The sequence below is a fragment of the Phocoena sinus genome, chromosome 21 (assembly GCF_008692025.1).
Source record: "Phocoena sinus isolate mPhoSin1 chromosome 21, mPhoSin1.pri, whole genome shotgun sequence".
Classification (NCBI taxonomy): domain Eukaryota; kingdom Metazoa; phylum Chordata; class Mammalia; order Artiodactyla; family Phocoenidae; genus Phocoena; species Phocoena sinus.
The window spans coordinates 11847520-11861831 of NC_045783.1; the positions used below are offsets into that span (position 1 = coordinate 11847520).

The 14312-nt window shown below is 48.8% G+C and overlaps 1 protein-coding gene across 5 annotated transcripts in view; it reads right to left on the reverse strand.

Annotated features, from left to right (window-relative positions):
• The window catches only part of FBXO25 (F-box protein 25), a 55042-nt gene that overhangs the window by 12242 nt on the left and 28488 nt on the right, over nucleotides 1-14312 (reverse strand). For all 5 annotated transcript variants that reach the window (XM_032618185.1, XM_032618181.1, XM_032618184.1 and 2 more), the window contains exons 6-7: nucleotides 2179-2272; nucleotides 749-933 (exon numbers count right to left, since the gene is read on the reverse strand). In XM_032618185.1, the coding sequence (XP_032474076.1) occupies nucleotides 749-933; nucleotides 2179-2272 (279 nt within the window). The remainder of the gene's footprint in view (nucleotides 1-748; nucleotides 934-2178; nucleotides 2273-14312) is intronic.

Consider the following 14312-nt stretch of genomic DNA (forward strand, 5'->3'; position numbering starts at 1 on the left):
AGGTGGCCCTCACAGCACAAGCCTCTGCCCGTGGGAACGAGGTGGGGTCTGTGCGGCGCTCACACCAAGGCCGCCTGGACACTGGATGTTAGATCGTCCCTTGTAACTGCAGGGCCTTAATTAGGGAATCACTGCTCTTTGTAAATCCCACATTTAGGTAGCAAATAAATGGCCCAAAGTTACAGTGTTCCAACGCCACCTTTGAAAGCAACCAGAGATAAATAAAACACAACCTAAAACACTTACTTTAGTCAATAGGGTCAACATTTTTCTTGATGAAACCAGTTACCAGAATAAACGAAAAGCATCAGAACCACTGGAGTGATCTGCATGGTCCTTTTGAACTACAAACACACGTACACACACCATGCAGCGTACAACACATCAACCCAGAGAAGCAACAGCGGATGAACCAGAGTCACTACTATACAATTTAGCCTTAATTCATTGAACGTTATTTTAGCCTGAAATACCTAATCTATAAAGGTAAATCAATTCACCACCTCATCACCCACAGGATCAGCTCTTTTTAATAATTACCATCCCCACCGTCTTTCCAATGACACCTATAACCCATTAAAGGGTCTTCTGGTCTTAATCCATCTTAAAACAGTTTAACATTTATGAAATGTAAAGGAGAAAAACCTTTGGAAAAGCTGTAATAGTCTTTCACATACGCTTAGAAGTAACAACAGTGTTTGTAAGAGAAAAACAGAGCGTACTCACTTGTAGGCCAAGAAATGCATACCTCAGTCATCTGAAGATTCTGTAGCTGCTGTTGCCAGTTGAGAATAGTTTCTAATCGGCAAACCCAAATGTTGATATTTCCCACCAGAACAGACTTCCCCACTCCTCTAATTAGAATGCAAAGGGTAGAGCTTAGGTCTTGGAGAAGATCTTTGATTAGGCGAGGGTTTTGGTGGTCATCGAGAACTGGAACAAACAAAAACAAAAACAATGCACTGATACAGTCAACCCCCGCTGTTAAGAATGACCTGCTTTCACAGCCCAAGGGCCCATTAACAGATAACACAGATATACAGAGTGTGATACATACACACGATGGAATATTACTCAGCCTTAAACAGGAAGGGAATTCTGACACATGCTACGACGTAGATGAAACTTGAAGCCCTTATGATAAGAACCAGCCACACATGAACAAGTATTGTGTGATTCTCCTTATATGAGGTCCTTAGAATAGTCAAATTCATAGAGACAGAAAGTAGATGGTGGGCGCCAGGGGCTGGGCAGTGGGGGGAGGGTCGTGCTGGTTGGTGTTTATGGGGACAGAGTGTCAGCTCTGCAAGGTGAGCTCTGCTGAGGATGGTGGCCATCGTTGCACAATGATGTGAATGTACTTAACGCCACTGAGCTGTGCACTTAAGAGTGGTTAAGATGGTAAATTTTATGTATATTTAATCACAATAAAAAATTATAATCTCATTTCACTGCAACTCCAAAGTGGCATCATTTCTGAGATATCACAAGTAGGATGAGATTTTAAAACTTCAAAATATTGTCTGATAGTGTATTTTTGGTTGAGTCTACAGTTTTGCCTTTAAACCTGTCAGTCTCTGTTTTCTTTTATACTTAATCGTGAGAATGGATATTTTAAATGGCATATATATGCATAAACTCAAAGTTCCGTTTATTACTGGCCACTAATCAGGACAAACATTAAATTAAAATGACAGGCTTAGCTGATGCCTAAGAACGAAGTCACAACCTTGCTAATTATAGAAACACGATACAGCTAAGGTGAGCTGTGGCTAGTTACCCATGAAACAGTGAGTGTCTTTTTAAAACTCAGGGATTCATTACCTTTCTCTGGGACTTCCCTGGTGGTCCAGCGGTTAAGACGCCGCACTTCCACTGCAGGGGGCACGGGTCTGATCCCTAATTGGGGAACTAAGATCCCACATGCCACGCAGTGTGGCCCCAAAACAAAACAAATTGTCTTTCTCATTACAATATGTTCTTCTGTATGCAAAAGCACCTTTTAAAGAACAACAATGACAACATCAAGAACTGAGCAGCCGACCCGAGCCCTTGCCCTGACACCATCACATTATTTGACACCATTAATACTGGGGGAAATCAAAGAAAAATTCAGTCTCCTTGCACCGAATTTCTAATTAAGATTTAGATTATTAAAAATATCAGTCATCACCTTACCTTTTTGAACGATTTTATCCAGAACGTTGAAGTAGTTCTTCTGGGCGACACCGCTCAGCGAGGTCAGCTGGGACTTTGCGATCAGCTGCAACAGCTGTGGGGGGGAGGGTGGGGGGGAGTTACAGATGAGCATCACCTCTGAAGGGAAACGCCCCCAAGTGACAGGGAAGGAGAGCGCAGGCCGCAGGCCGTGACACCCTCCCCACGACGGCACATCTTTGGGGGTCCACCCAGCATCCTGCCGTGCCCTTTCCTCTGAATGTCCCAGCCTCACACGAGCTGAGCCGGACCTTCCCCAACGGCCTCACATCACATCTGTCCCTCCGGCCTCCCGCCTGACACGCACGGCACTGCCCCTCCCTCCCGCAGCTGCTGCCTGGCGTGCCTCCCAGGCTTCTGCACGCGATGCTGGCATGGCGGGCAGAGGGGAAGGCCTGGGAAGGACGGGACACCCTTCCCGCTTCTCTGGCCCAGTGCTGTCCCCTCCCCTCAGCTGCTCCGGGGAGAGCTGGTTGTCACAAACATGGCTCATCCGTATCAGTCTTCGGTGAACCCACAGCCCACCTCTCTGTACAAACTGGGCCTCAGGAGTCCTGTGTCAGCCGCTTCCCCGCGTCCCCTCACGTCCTGTAATTTCCGCCTCCCACGCGGGGCCTCGCCCTGGGCCACACGTGTCTCTGGTGTGGTCCAGGGCTGCCTCTGCCAAGTCCTCCCCACCTGGACACATCCATTCACTTCTTCCCATACTGTTTCTGCCCCATCTGAGCCACTGTGGGTAAGCCTTAAACAGATTTTAGAATCTGTGAATTATATCTGCCTATTTCTCTGAAAAAGGAATTTTTCATCCCTCCTTTCCAATCCTCCTAGCTGCCTCTGTGAGTTTCCAGAGGGAGAAAAGAAAATGCTAACTCATACTCACATTGCCACGTTGACCGTGGAAGTTTAAAAAAAATTACAAATATGACAATCATATGATGATTGTTGGGGAAAAAATCATTCTGCAACTTCCAGTATATTTACATAAAAGTGTCCTATGCTGCAGTGAACACAGAAACAACACTCCAGGGCCCTGGCCAGAGAACACCTGAGAAGCCCAAGGCTACAAGGTCAGTCCGGCTCCTCAATCTTTTTTTTTTTTTTAACATCTTCATTGGAGTATAATTGCTTTACAATGGTGTGCCAGTTTCTGCTGTATAACAAAGTGAATCAGCTATACGTGTACATATGTCCCCATATCTCCTCCCTCTTGCGTCTCCCTCCCACCCTCCCTGTCCCGCCCCTCTAGGTGGTCACAAAGCAAAATGTTAGCGTCTTCCGTCTTCCTTGTTCGACCAGCATCACAATCAGCACCACTTTAACACTGACTCAGACCCTTTCCCCGTCTGCGTTTACAACCAACTTAGAGACCTGAGGCCAGCTTCACTGCTAACGACAGCCGGAAGGGATGGGGCTCCCAGCGCTGACCCGACAGACCGAGCCACCGGCCCTGGGCAGTGAGTAACCACCAACCTTCCCTGACAGGCTCCCTGTTCTCAAGACAGACCCTCAGGATCTGAGAGAAACAGACCAGAATATGCAAATACATGCCTCTCCTGCTCCGCAAAGAAAAATGAGAGTGCGGAGCCCGTGGGCCACGGCCCTCAGAGAGCCGTCCAGGGAGCCCCCGGGACCCCAGATCTAAGCTACTTCCCTGGTACCACTGCCGCCTCGCTTGTGTGCAGTGCAGGGTCCCGGTGCCCACGAGGATGCTGCACACGCTGAATCCAGCCCTGAGAACGCACCATCTTCCACCATCGCAGACGCTGCGAAGATGGGCACAGGAGGACACAGGAACTCTTTATTTTTAAATAGAGAAATTTTTTTACAACTTATTTTAACTTCCATATGGTAAATATTAATAGACAAAACCCACATAAGCAAATTTCTTATGTGAGGAGGAGGAGGACCCCTGACACCAGGTCTTAGTCTGAGAATGGATATTCTGTCACAAAAGGAAGTAAGTATTCCAACCACCCCCTCCTATCATCAACAAAAACTACAGTTTTCTAATATCACGTAAAAAAATCCTTTAGAAAAAGGCTGAACTTGAGGCCAAACTGTCCAGTTAGTGTCCAGTAGTGCTTCCTTTGACTGGACGCAGGCATCCCTGGGAGGTCCCACGTGGTCTCTTCTCCTTCATGAATCTTGTTCTTAGGAGTTACATATTTTGCTAGCTTACTTTAATCCAACACTTTTTAAAGGGAAAAATTAGAGAAACTCCTGGAGTAAGTAGCCTATACCAATTCTTGAATCAACAAGAAGGACGTTTTTAAAAAAATAAAATGTAAACATATCTTTTTGTGCTAAGGAACTCAGAGGGCATTCCTTTTGTGAAGAATTTGTTTTCTAATAAGGAACTTCCTCCATTTCTAAATACCAGTTTTCTTGAAAAGAGGAGGTGCCTGTAGGTTCAGTAAAACGACTGGCAAATTAATTATTTTAGTCTCTTATGAGCCAGTTTATATTCAGGTAGAATTTGTGCAGAATGTTTACCATGGAAAAAGTCACCAGAACATCTCACAGGACAACCTGCTCATCCGTCCCCTCATCGCAAGTGGAGCAGCTCCAGGTCTGTTCCAGGTGCTGGGGGTATGTGTGTGTGGGGGTGCCCAGGGAGTGGGCACGTGACAGGGGCCAAGCTGGGCTGTGACCCAAGACACTGCAACGTGGCACACAAAGGCTCAGGTCAGAGATTCTACGGATGGTCCCTCTCAACAGTCGCCCTGAACTCAAAAGGCCACTGTTTTAAAACGTCTCCACGCGTGTCAGGAAGTCACTGCTTTCCACGAGAGGAGAACGCTATAGTATCAAGACAAAGAAGACCTTTAATACACGCATCTCTGCTGTCAGGACCGCCTGTGACCTGAGGCACATCTTGCCCGCTTCTCCTCCCTGAATCTGGGGACAGAGCTGGACCTGCGTGGCTGCTGTCCCTCCATCTAAGCCACCCTCAAAAGGTCAGCCAAGCGTAGCCAGCGCTCCTGAGCTGAGCACGTTCAAGAGCTTGTTATGATCCCACCACGAGCTCGTCACGGCAGCCTCGGGGCAGATACAAACCCCGTTAGGTGTCGTGGAAGAAGAGATCCCTGGTCAGTAAACTGAGAAAACCAGACACAACCCAACACAGAGGTCTGGCCCCTCCACCCCCTGGCCCTGCTGCTGCCTCGCGGGTCCCTGGAAGCTCGTCCACGACCATGGTCTCCCCGCTCCTGTCCCCTCGTGAACTGTTCATGCCACGTGGTCCTTGGCAGAGATCAGGAAGAAGCTAAACATCTTCACATAACCAGAACGGTCCAGCCTGAGACGTCCTTTCCCTTGTTTCATGATTCCACTATTTAAAGGACCCAGGAAGCACTTGGGAAACAGGAGTTCACGTCCAAAGATTGAGGAGTGTTGGGAAACAAACTCCTGGGGCCGAAGTCCCAGGACCTAAGGAGGCGTGTAAAGATGAGCAGACCAGCTCCCCAGCTCAAGGGCAGAGGTCACGTGAATACCCGAGTGGCCCCGGCCCTGCACACACTGCACCTGGTGCCCCGCGGTGAGGAGGCCCAACCTGTCCCTACCTGACGGACAGGCAAGGGGCCCAAATGACACCCCCCCACACCAATCCCTTACCTCGAACAGAAGGAAAAGGGTGTCACTAACACGGAGGAGGTGCATGAGGTACATTTTCACACCAGAGTCCGCTATGACGGGCACCTCCTGGGGGACCTCAGTGGCACAGGGGACAGCCCTCGCCGTGGAGCCTTCCGACGCGGCCCGGGTTCCGGGTGTGCGGGCCAGTGGCAAGTCTGCAGGAGACCCACGTGCGCGACAACCGTCTGCTCTTTTCACCATCGGTCGGTTCACGATTCATCAGCGAAATGTGTTCTCATACGCACTCAGGTGGCAGCAGGGCCTCCTTCCAACCTGTGCCAGAAAATGGAGGGCCTCCCGGGCTCTGCTCTTTGTAAGTTTTTCACTGACTAGTTTGCAATCATGTCGTCTAACCCACCGTTAGCACAGGCTCATTTTCCACATGTTCAAAGTGAGATGGTGTGAGAATATCTGACTATCGTGTAAAGAAGTATGCTTGATCCTTCGCAGAAGACAAAACATGAACAAGCATGACCTCTCCTCTCACGGAGAAAAGCACACAGGCGCCCCAGGGGAGAAGTAACGGCCCTTCTGCAACGGTTTCCGCGGCACGCCGCGTGGGTACGTCAGCGGCCACCACTCTCAGGGTTCTGAGGTCGCAGGTCCAGACCCCAGTGTCGGCAGGGCCCTGTTATGTTGCGGCCCAGAGAGGGGACCTCCTTGCCTCACTCAGCTCCTAGTGTTGTGGAGCCCCTGGGCCAATCTCTTCACATGGCTTCTCCCTGTGACTGTGGCTCTGTTTCCTCTTCTCTTAAGGACACAGTCATCGGTTTAGGGCCCTCCCCACTCCAGCAGGACCTCATCCTAACTGATTACATGTGCGAAGACCCCACTTCCAAATAAGGTCACGTTCTGAGGCTCCAGGTGGACATGAACCTTGGGGGACACCGTCAGGCCCGCAGACTCGCTATTTAGAAGTAATTCCTCAAAAACATGGTAGTTCCTCTAATATAGGAATGTGGAACAGTGAAAAGACTTAAGCAAAACTCTAACCACCAAACTTTTCACGCAGGCAACCCACGCGCAAGACGTCAACCCCTTTGTGGCTCAGGTCGGCATCTGCCGCACACGGTGACCCCAGCCCATCGGGCTGGCAGAGGATCAGAAGTGAAGAAGCAGGGAGGGTGCTCTGTGAGCCGTCAAGTCTCCCGGGATGGCCTGTGTACGCCTGGAGCAGGGCCGGGCCCACCACTCAGCTGCCCGACTCCCGGGCCGGAGGCTGGACCCCGTTCTGACCACCACCTCCCGCAGTTAATCCTGACACAGGACAAAACTGGAAAGAAGGTGATGAGAGGTGTGCCATCTCGAAGGACAGTGAGACTCAGGGTCTGTCCACTGAGATCAAGTGGCGCATCCGCACGTCGTCCCCTCCGCCTCCTGTCACCAGACCTTTTCGCTGCCCTCTTCCCGCTCACACCGACACCCTCGTCTCTGGCTCTTCGGGGTGGGATCCTGCACGTACACGTCTATGACAAAACGCGGGCAGTCCCTGGGGGCCGGGCTTAGCTGCAGAGGGGCTGCACTCGCTGTGGCCTTTCAGAGCTCCCCTGGGGTCCCTGGCGCCCTTCACTTCAAGAGCCACAGCGCAAAACCAGGAAATCGGCCCTGCTGCATCCTCCTGGCCAGTCACTCAACAATCCTTTATGTTTACTCATTTGTCTAAGTTTCAGGTGCACAACACGGTGCCTGGCGATTGTAAAGCTTATACTCCACTTACAGTTATTACAAACTATGGCTGCATTCCCTGTGCTGCACAATATATCCCTGTAGCCCGTTTATTTTATACCCAGTAGTTTGTTCCTCTTAATCCCCTACCCCTACCCAACAATCCCTCTTAGAAATCCGGTTTCCACTGCCAAACTTCCTTCTAAGTCAGAAAGTTGTTGAAATATCCTTTCAGAATATCGTATGCGCTTCTGGAAAGTCCTACCCCTTTAGTGAAATGTTCTGAATGGAGAAATACTATTCTGCGTGATCCCACCTTGTATAAACATGAATCTTCCATGACCGACTTCTCGTAAGCACCCTCATAAGTGCATCTGTTACACCCTAAGCACACCCTGTATTTATTAATATTTCCTGATCCCCTACTGTGACTAGAGGGTTAGTAGTTTCTTTCTGTATGACCCCGAGTACAAGAAGGGACTTAAATACGTCACAGACGACAGGTTCACCAGCACCGCTGGAAAGGCCTGATCAATTATTAAACCTCACAGACCCTGCCCTGCCAGCCAGCACCTATTCTCTAAACAGGCCGTGAATGCTAGCAGTGAGTATTAACGTCTGTTAAAATGTTTCTCAACAAATATTTTAATAATTAAGCTACAGAGTTCAACTCTCCTGACGCTACAAATACGACGGTGCAGCACACACAGCCAGCACCCGACACCTCACGCTGCTCCCTGGGCGACGCGCAGGACGGCCCGCCGCCAGGTGCGGCTTCCCCGAGCTCAGGGAGGAGCCTTGGGCAAGCTGGAAGGGCCGTCAAGAGGCTGAGTTACCGTCACAGATAAAACCTGATGCTCCTGTGACCAGGCCTCAAACAAAGCTCAGAGAAACCAAACTGTCAGTGAGTAACACATTCCAGTTACAGGGAAGTTAACGTGAGGAAGTTAAGGTAACCAAGGTAAAAAAAAGTCACTATTTACAAGCCAAATAAAGTGAACAATGTGTCACAGACGGCAGCAAAGCTCACTGACCACAGGCAGGGAATGAAGTATAAACTCATTTTCCAAATAACCCAAATAAAGGTACATAAACGTAATGATTCTGAGAGTTTTTCCCCGATGAGGAACCTACTTTAGGAAGCACAGCACACCTGGCATGTTTATACATTTCAACTGCTACCCTGTGCTGCTCTCAGGGAGTTTCCTGACAGCCTCTTTGGCCATCGCCCCCAGATGCCGACCCTTCCAGTCCATGCTCTCCTTGAGCCCGCCCCGTCCCTCCCAGAGGACCCGCAGCTGCTGTCCCCGCGGTACTGGGGGGCCTCAGATCCAGGGAGCCACCATGCATGACCTACAACGCCCCACAGAGAGAGACAACCCAACTCTCCCCCGGGAAGGGCTGGCACTGAGGGGCTGCCCAGTTTCCGGGTGTGCAATGACACTACGGACAGCACGCCACCTCTCCACTGCTGAAACTTCAGGTGTGTATCGCTGACAGATGGTGACGAGGTCTATGGCTGGAATGTGAATTAGACGATTCCCTGACACTGTTAGTTTGGAAAGACCAAGTCAACCTCACAGGATGGGACTGTGCACCTCTCCTAAGGGTGCTCAGCAATGTGGGCACCAACATTCTCATCCCTCCCACCTCAGACCAGGGGACACCAACTACTAGACAGGGGGTAAAGATGCTGACATTCAGTCTCCAATCATGACACGGAGCTAAAAGCCCACTTCAAAGGCCTTTTAAAATACCAACTCTGCTATAATCTCCCCCTTTGCGGCGAAATAACTACATATGTGCTAATAATTCCAAGTCTTTGGTTAATTTTTCTACTTAAAATTTTCAAAATTCCACCAAGTTTAAGTCTTTGATTTATCTTAATGAAAGTAAGGTCCTAAAACTGACCAAAAATGCTTTTAATTTACTTATACATTACATATAAATGGTATGAATGAGAAGTAAGCTCAATTACGGACCAGATATTAAGAACTGTCCACTCACCAGGGCCAAATCTAAACTGCATCTTGACTGTCATTTTTTTCCCCCAATAAGCAAGTTTCTCAGCACATATTATAAAATAATAACTGCAAATAATCAGTTAAGAAGAGAAAAATTACTAGTGAGTAAAGACCAGTTTTTATTGATTTTCTAGAAATAAACTTAATAGTTCAATAAATTATGCGAAGGGCTTTTCAGTAGCCGGCCAAGACAACATTCTCAATCTATAAATAAGCATTTTTTCAAAACTACAATGAGATATCATCTCACACCAGTCAGAATGGCCATCATCAAAAAATCTAGAAACCATAAATGCTGGAGAGGGTGTGGAGAAAAGGGGACACTCTTGCACTGCTGGTGGGAATGTGAATTGGTTCAGCCACTATGGAGAACAGTATGGAGGTTCCTTAAAAAACTACAAATAGAATTACCATATGACCCAGCAATCCCACTACTGGGCATATACCCTGAGAAAACCAAAATTCAAAAAGAGTCATGTACCAAAATGTTCATTGCAGCTCTATTTACAATAGCCCGGAGATGGAAACAACCTAAGCGCCCATCATCGGATGAATGGATAAAGAAGATGTGGCACATATATACAATGGAATATTATTACTCAGCCTTAAAAAGAAATGAAATTGAGCTATTTGTAATGAGATGGACAGACCTAGAGTCTGTCATACAGAGTGAAGTAAGTCAGAAAGAAAAAGACAAATACCGTATGCTAACACATATATATGGAATTTAAGGGAAAAAAATGTCATGAAGAACCTAGGGGTAAGACAGGAATAAAGACGCAGACCTACTGGAGAACGGACTTGAGGATATGGGGAGGGGGAAGGGTGAGTTTTGACAGGGCGAGAGAGAGTCATGGACATATACACACTAACAAACATAGTAAGGTAGATAGCTAGGGGGAAGCAGCCGCAAGGCACAGGGATATTAGCTCGGTGCTTTGTGACAGCCTGGAGGGGTGGGATGGGGAGAGTGGGAGGGAGGGAGACGCAAGAGGGAAGACATATGGGAACATATGTGTATGTATAGCTGATTCACTTTGTTATAAAGCAGAAACTAACACACCATTGTAAAGCAATTATACCCCAATAAAGATGTTTAAAAAAAAAAAACATTTTTTTGTGAATTACAAGAGAGTTTTAACAGCAGTTTAACATAATAGCCATATCGCTGACTACCAACTAGTCTGAAACTAAACATACAGCATTACATTTGTAACACAAATTCTGCTGAATGGTGGTGAAGAACACGACTGTTTACAAGCGTGCGGACGAAGCTCAGCGGCGGAGGCGGTGTGTGTGTTTACGCACGTGTTAGCCCAGAGCAAGAAGTGGTGTTTGGATTCATCTGTGGCCAGATGGACAAAATGTAACGTGAATGAGGTTTAAGAACAGGCCGAATGCACGAGGAGTGTGTGAAAGACCACGGACTCATCCATCCCACCACAGTGCTGAGGGGGCAGCTCACAACCCCATGTTTACAGGTTTCCTTATGATTCCCACCAGCGCCAGCAGGCACTGCCTATGTGATTCAACAGTGACCCTAAATTAGGTGCCATGTTCTGAGGAACATGGCACATGAAATTAGTTCTCTATTCTCCTTTAAAAAGTTGAGTGAGGGGCTTCCCAGGTGGCGCAGTGGTTGAGAGTCCGCCTGCTGACGCAGGGGACGCGGGTTCGTGCCCCGGTCCGGGAGGATCCCACATGCCACGGAGCGGCTGGGCCCGAGAGCCATGGTTGCTGAGCCTGCGCGTCTGGAGCCTGTGCTCCGCAACAGGAGAGGCCACAGCAGTGAGAGGCCCGCGTACCGCAAAAAAAAAAAAAAAAAAAAGTTGAGTGAATGCAGCTTGGAAAAACAGTGTTTATTCCTCAAAATTAGACTAAAATTTTGAAAAATTGCAAAAGTAACCTAGGTATGAAGATGTTTCAAATATTTTTAAACAGACAACACCAAAAGTGGCTTATTTCATATACAGGATGTGGAAGAGACAATTTAATTTGGATTTGTGTAATTAGAAGACGTCAAATTTCCATTCCTGCCAAAGTATAGGAGAATAAAGACTAAACTTCCATTCCAAACTACTTATTTTTATTTTGACAACTAAAACAATTTATACTGAACACTAAACTCTAATACTAATTTTTATTCTGAAACTATGTAGTAATTATAGATTAGCCTCAGTTTAAAATGCTAATTTTAGATAAAGGAATTTCATATAAAATATTAATACTAATGCTTTTCATATAAATTCTTAGAGGAAATATTACTGCATGCCATCCGAAATGTAAGGAAACTCTTTCATCAGTCATTTCAAAACCACTGCTTGTACATCTACAGCTCTTCTAATATTAAGGAGTGGCCATCTGGACAACACAGCACAAGTTATGGGAAACTGTCTTGTTGAGAAGAACTGCAAGAGACCCTCACTGTCCTGGTAAGTGTGGTATAAACATGAAAGCAGCAGAGAGGTGCCAAGGACACCACTCCAGCCACTGAGGCCAACTACGATTCAGTGCGATTCAGGGGTACTGACCGCACGATGATGCACTAACAGACCCGCAAAGCAGTGTTTCCACCCCAGTGGCGGGGTGCTGAGCGAGAGGGGATGCCACCCCCACAGACAAGGTGGCAGCAAGTGCAGGGGGACATGTCACCCAGAGGTGAGGCACAGAGCACGATCAAAAGAAAGCAAGTGGGGGCATCAGGCCTGCTGGGGAGGCAACAGGAGGAAAGGGAAGGGAGAAGAGACAGTACAGTATGTGGACCCGATCACAGAGAGTCACTAGGGCGAGGGGACAGCACACCATGGCCATGGCATGTGGACCCGATCACAGAGAGTCACTAGGGCAGGGGACAGTGCGCCATGGCTCGTGGACCCGATCACAGAGTCACTAGGGCCAGGGGACAGCACGCCATGGCCACGGCACGTGGACCCGATCACAGAGTCACTAGGGCCAGGGGACAGCGCGCCATGGCCACGGCACGTGGACCTGATCACAGAGAGTCACTAGGGCCAGGGGACAGCGCACCATGGCCACGGCAAGTGGACCCGATCAGAGAGAGTCACTAGGGCCAGGGGACTGCAGGTCATGGCCACGGCATGTGGACCCGATCACAGAGTCACTGACAGCTGGCTTCATTTGTCTTTGTCTTTCGGAGAAGGCAGACATAAGCAGAGCAGTTTAGGAAGGTAACTGGCCTCGGGAAGGGTTTGAAGGAGCAGGAAGCAGGGGCAGGAGGAGGGTGAGGAGGCAAGGACCCCTGATGGGGAGGCCCCACCTGGCGGGAGTGCTCGGCCATCACGGAAGTGCCACAGAGAGAGGCCAGCCGTGTGGGAGGGCCCAGTGGTGCTGGCGGGCCTCGCATAGCGGCCTCAGCAGCTGCCAAAGCCACCAGCCCCGGCGGCCGTTTCTAGAGGCGATGCAGAGAAACGCCACTTCACGCGTTAGCATGTGGACACACCACATATTTTACTTTTTAGTTACGTATTTTTTTACACATACTACAAAAGAACCAGCAGAGAAAGTCTACGATCTGCCAGCTACTACTGTCTAGGATGAGGACAACGTCTGAAGAAAGGCTCCTCAGTGAAAAAGAGACCAGCATGTGGACAAAACAAAGATCCCAAGGCTGTTCAGCTGACCAGGTTCAGTAGGACACAGAGCACAGAACGCTCAGACCTTCTCTGGTCAGCAAACCAAGGGCCTGGACCAGCAAGATGAGCAGAAAAGCCCGGCACTGAAACCAGGAGGCTCGGTCGTCCTCCCTCCCACGTCTCCGTCCTGCCCCAGAGTCTCTCTCACGCCCCCACGAGTAAAATCCCTTGTGTGGATTGCGGTCCAGAGTGGCTAGTATTAGACAACTAAGCATGATCTGAAGTATCAAAAAGCACGTGGGTCAACGCTTACTGTGTAACAGACCTCTCTGCTGACACACGTTTTCCTGGATACTCAAATCTTGGCATTTCTACAAAGTGGAGTCAAATTCCAGTTCGGTCTCCTGGAGGGAAGAGGTAGCTGGTGGAGGCCCCTGTCTGGTGTGCAGGCACCTGGGAGAACTCGAACCCTCGGAGGGACTACGGCCTCCACACAGCCCCCACCTGGCGAGGCTGCAGGGAGCACATGGCTAGGAACCCCAGGTGCTGGTCACATGGATGCCCGGCAAACTCTGACTGGAACCAAACCAAACACTCGGGCTTAAAATCATTTAACCACCCAGTTTTCTGTCCTTCCGGTAGCACTTCCAAATGCCTAGCAGGCATTACAAGGAATATCTTTCCAGAGTCTCACAGCACCATTAAAAATCCAAAATCAACAGCTTCGTGACCCATCACTTACTCTTTGCCTATAATAGTAAGAAGGTGAATAAGTTGGTTAGGCAAATAAAAGCAGACAGTAAATGGAATATATGGCAAGATCCTTTCTTTTCTGAATGTAGGCCAAGACAAAAATTTCCTCTAAAAACATGTTATTAACACAATAAGGCTTCTGTGGAGTTCCATTCGGTATAAATTTCCTTCTTTCTGTTAGCCCACAGTCCCTCTATTAAGCAGGGATCATACTCCGTGAAAAACACAAAGTAGAAAATGCATGTGAAAGGATTCCCAGGATACCTTCTGCCTCCTCTTTGCATCTCCGACAGCGCAACGGGCAGGGAGTGTGCCCCTGCCCCTGCGGGAGCCTGCAGAAGCCGCAGCGCCAGCCCGGAGCCTCGCCCGACTGCCCGGCCCCGGGGGTTCTCTACCAGCGAACAAGCACAACTGTGCGCAGCTG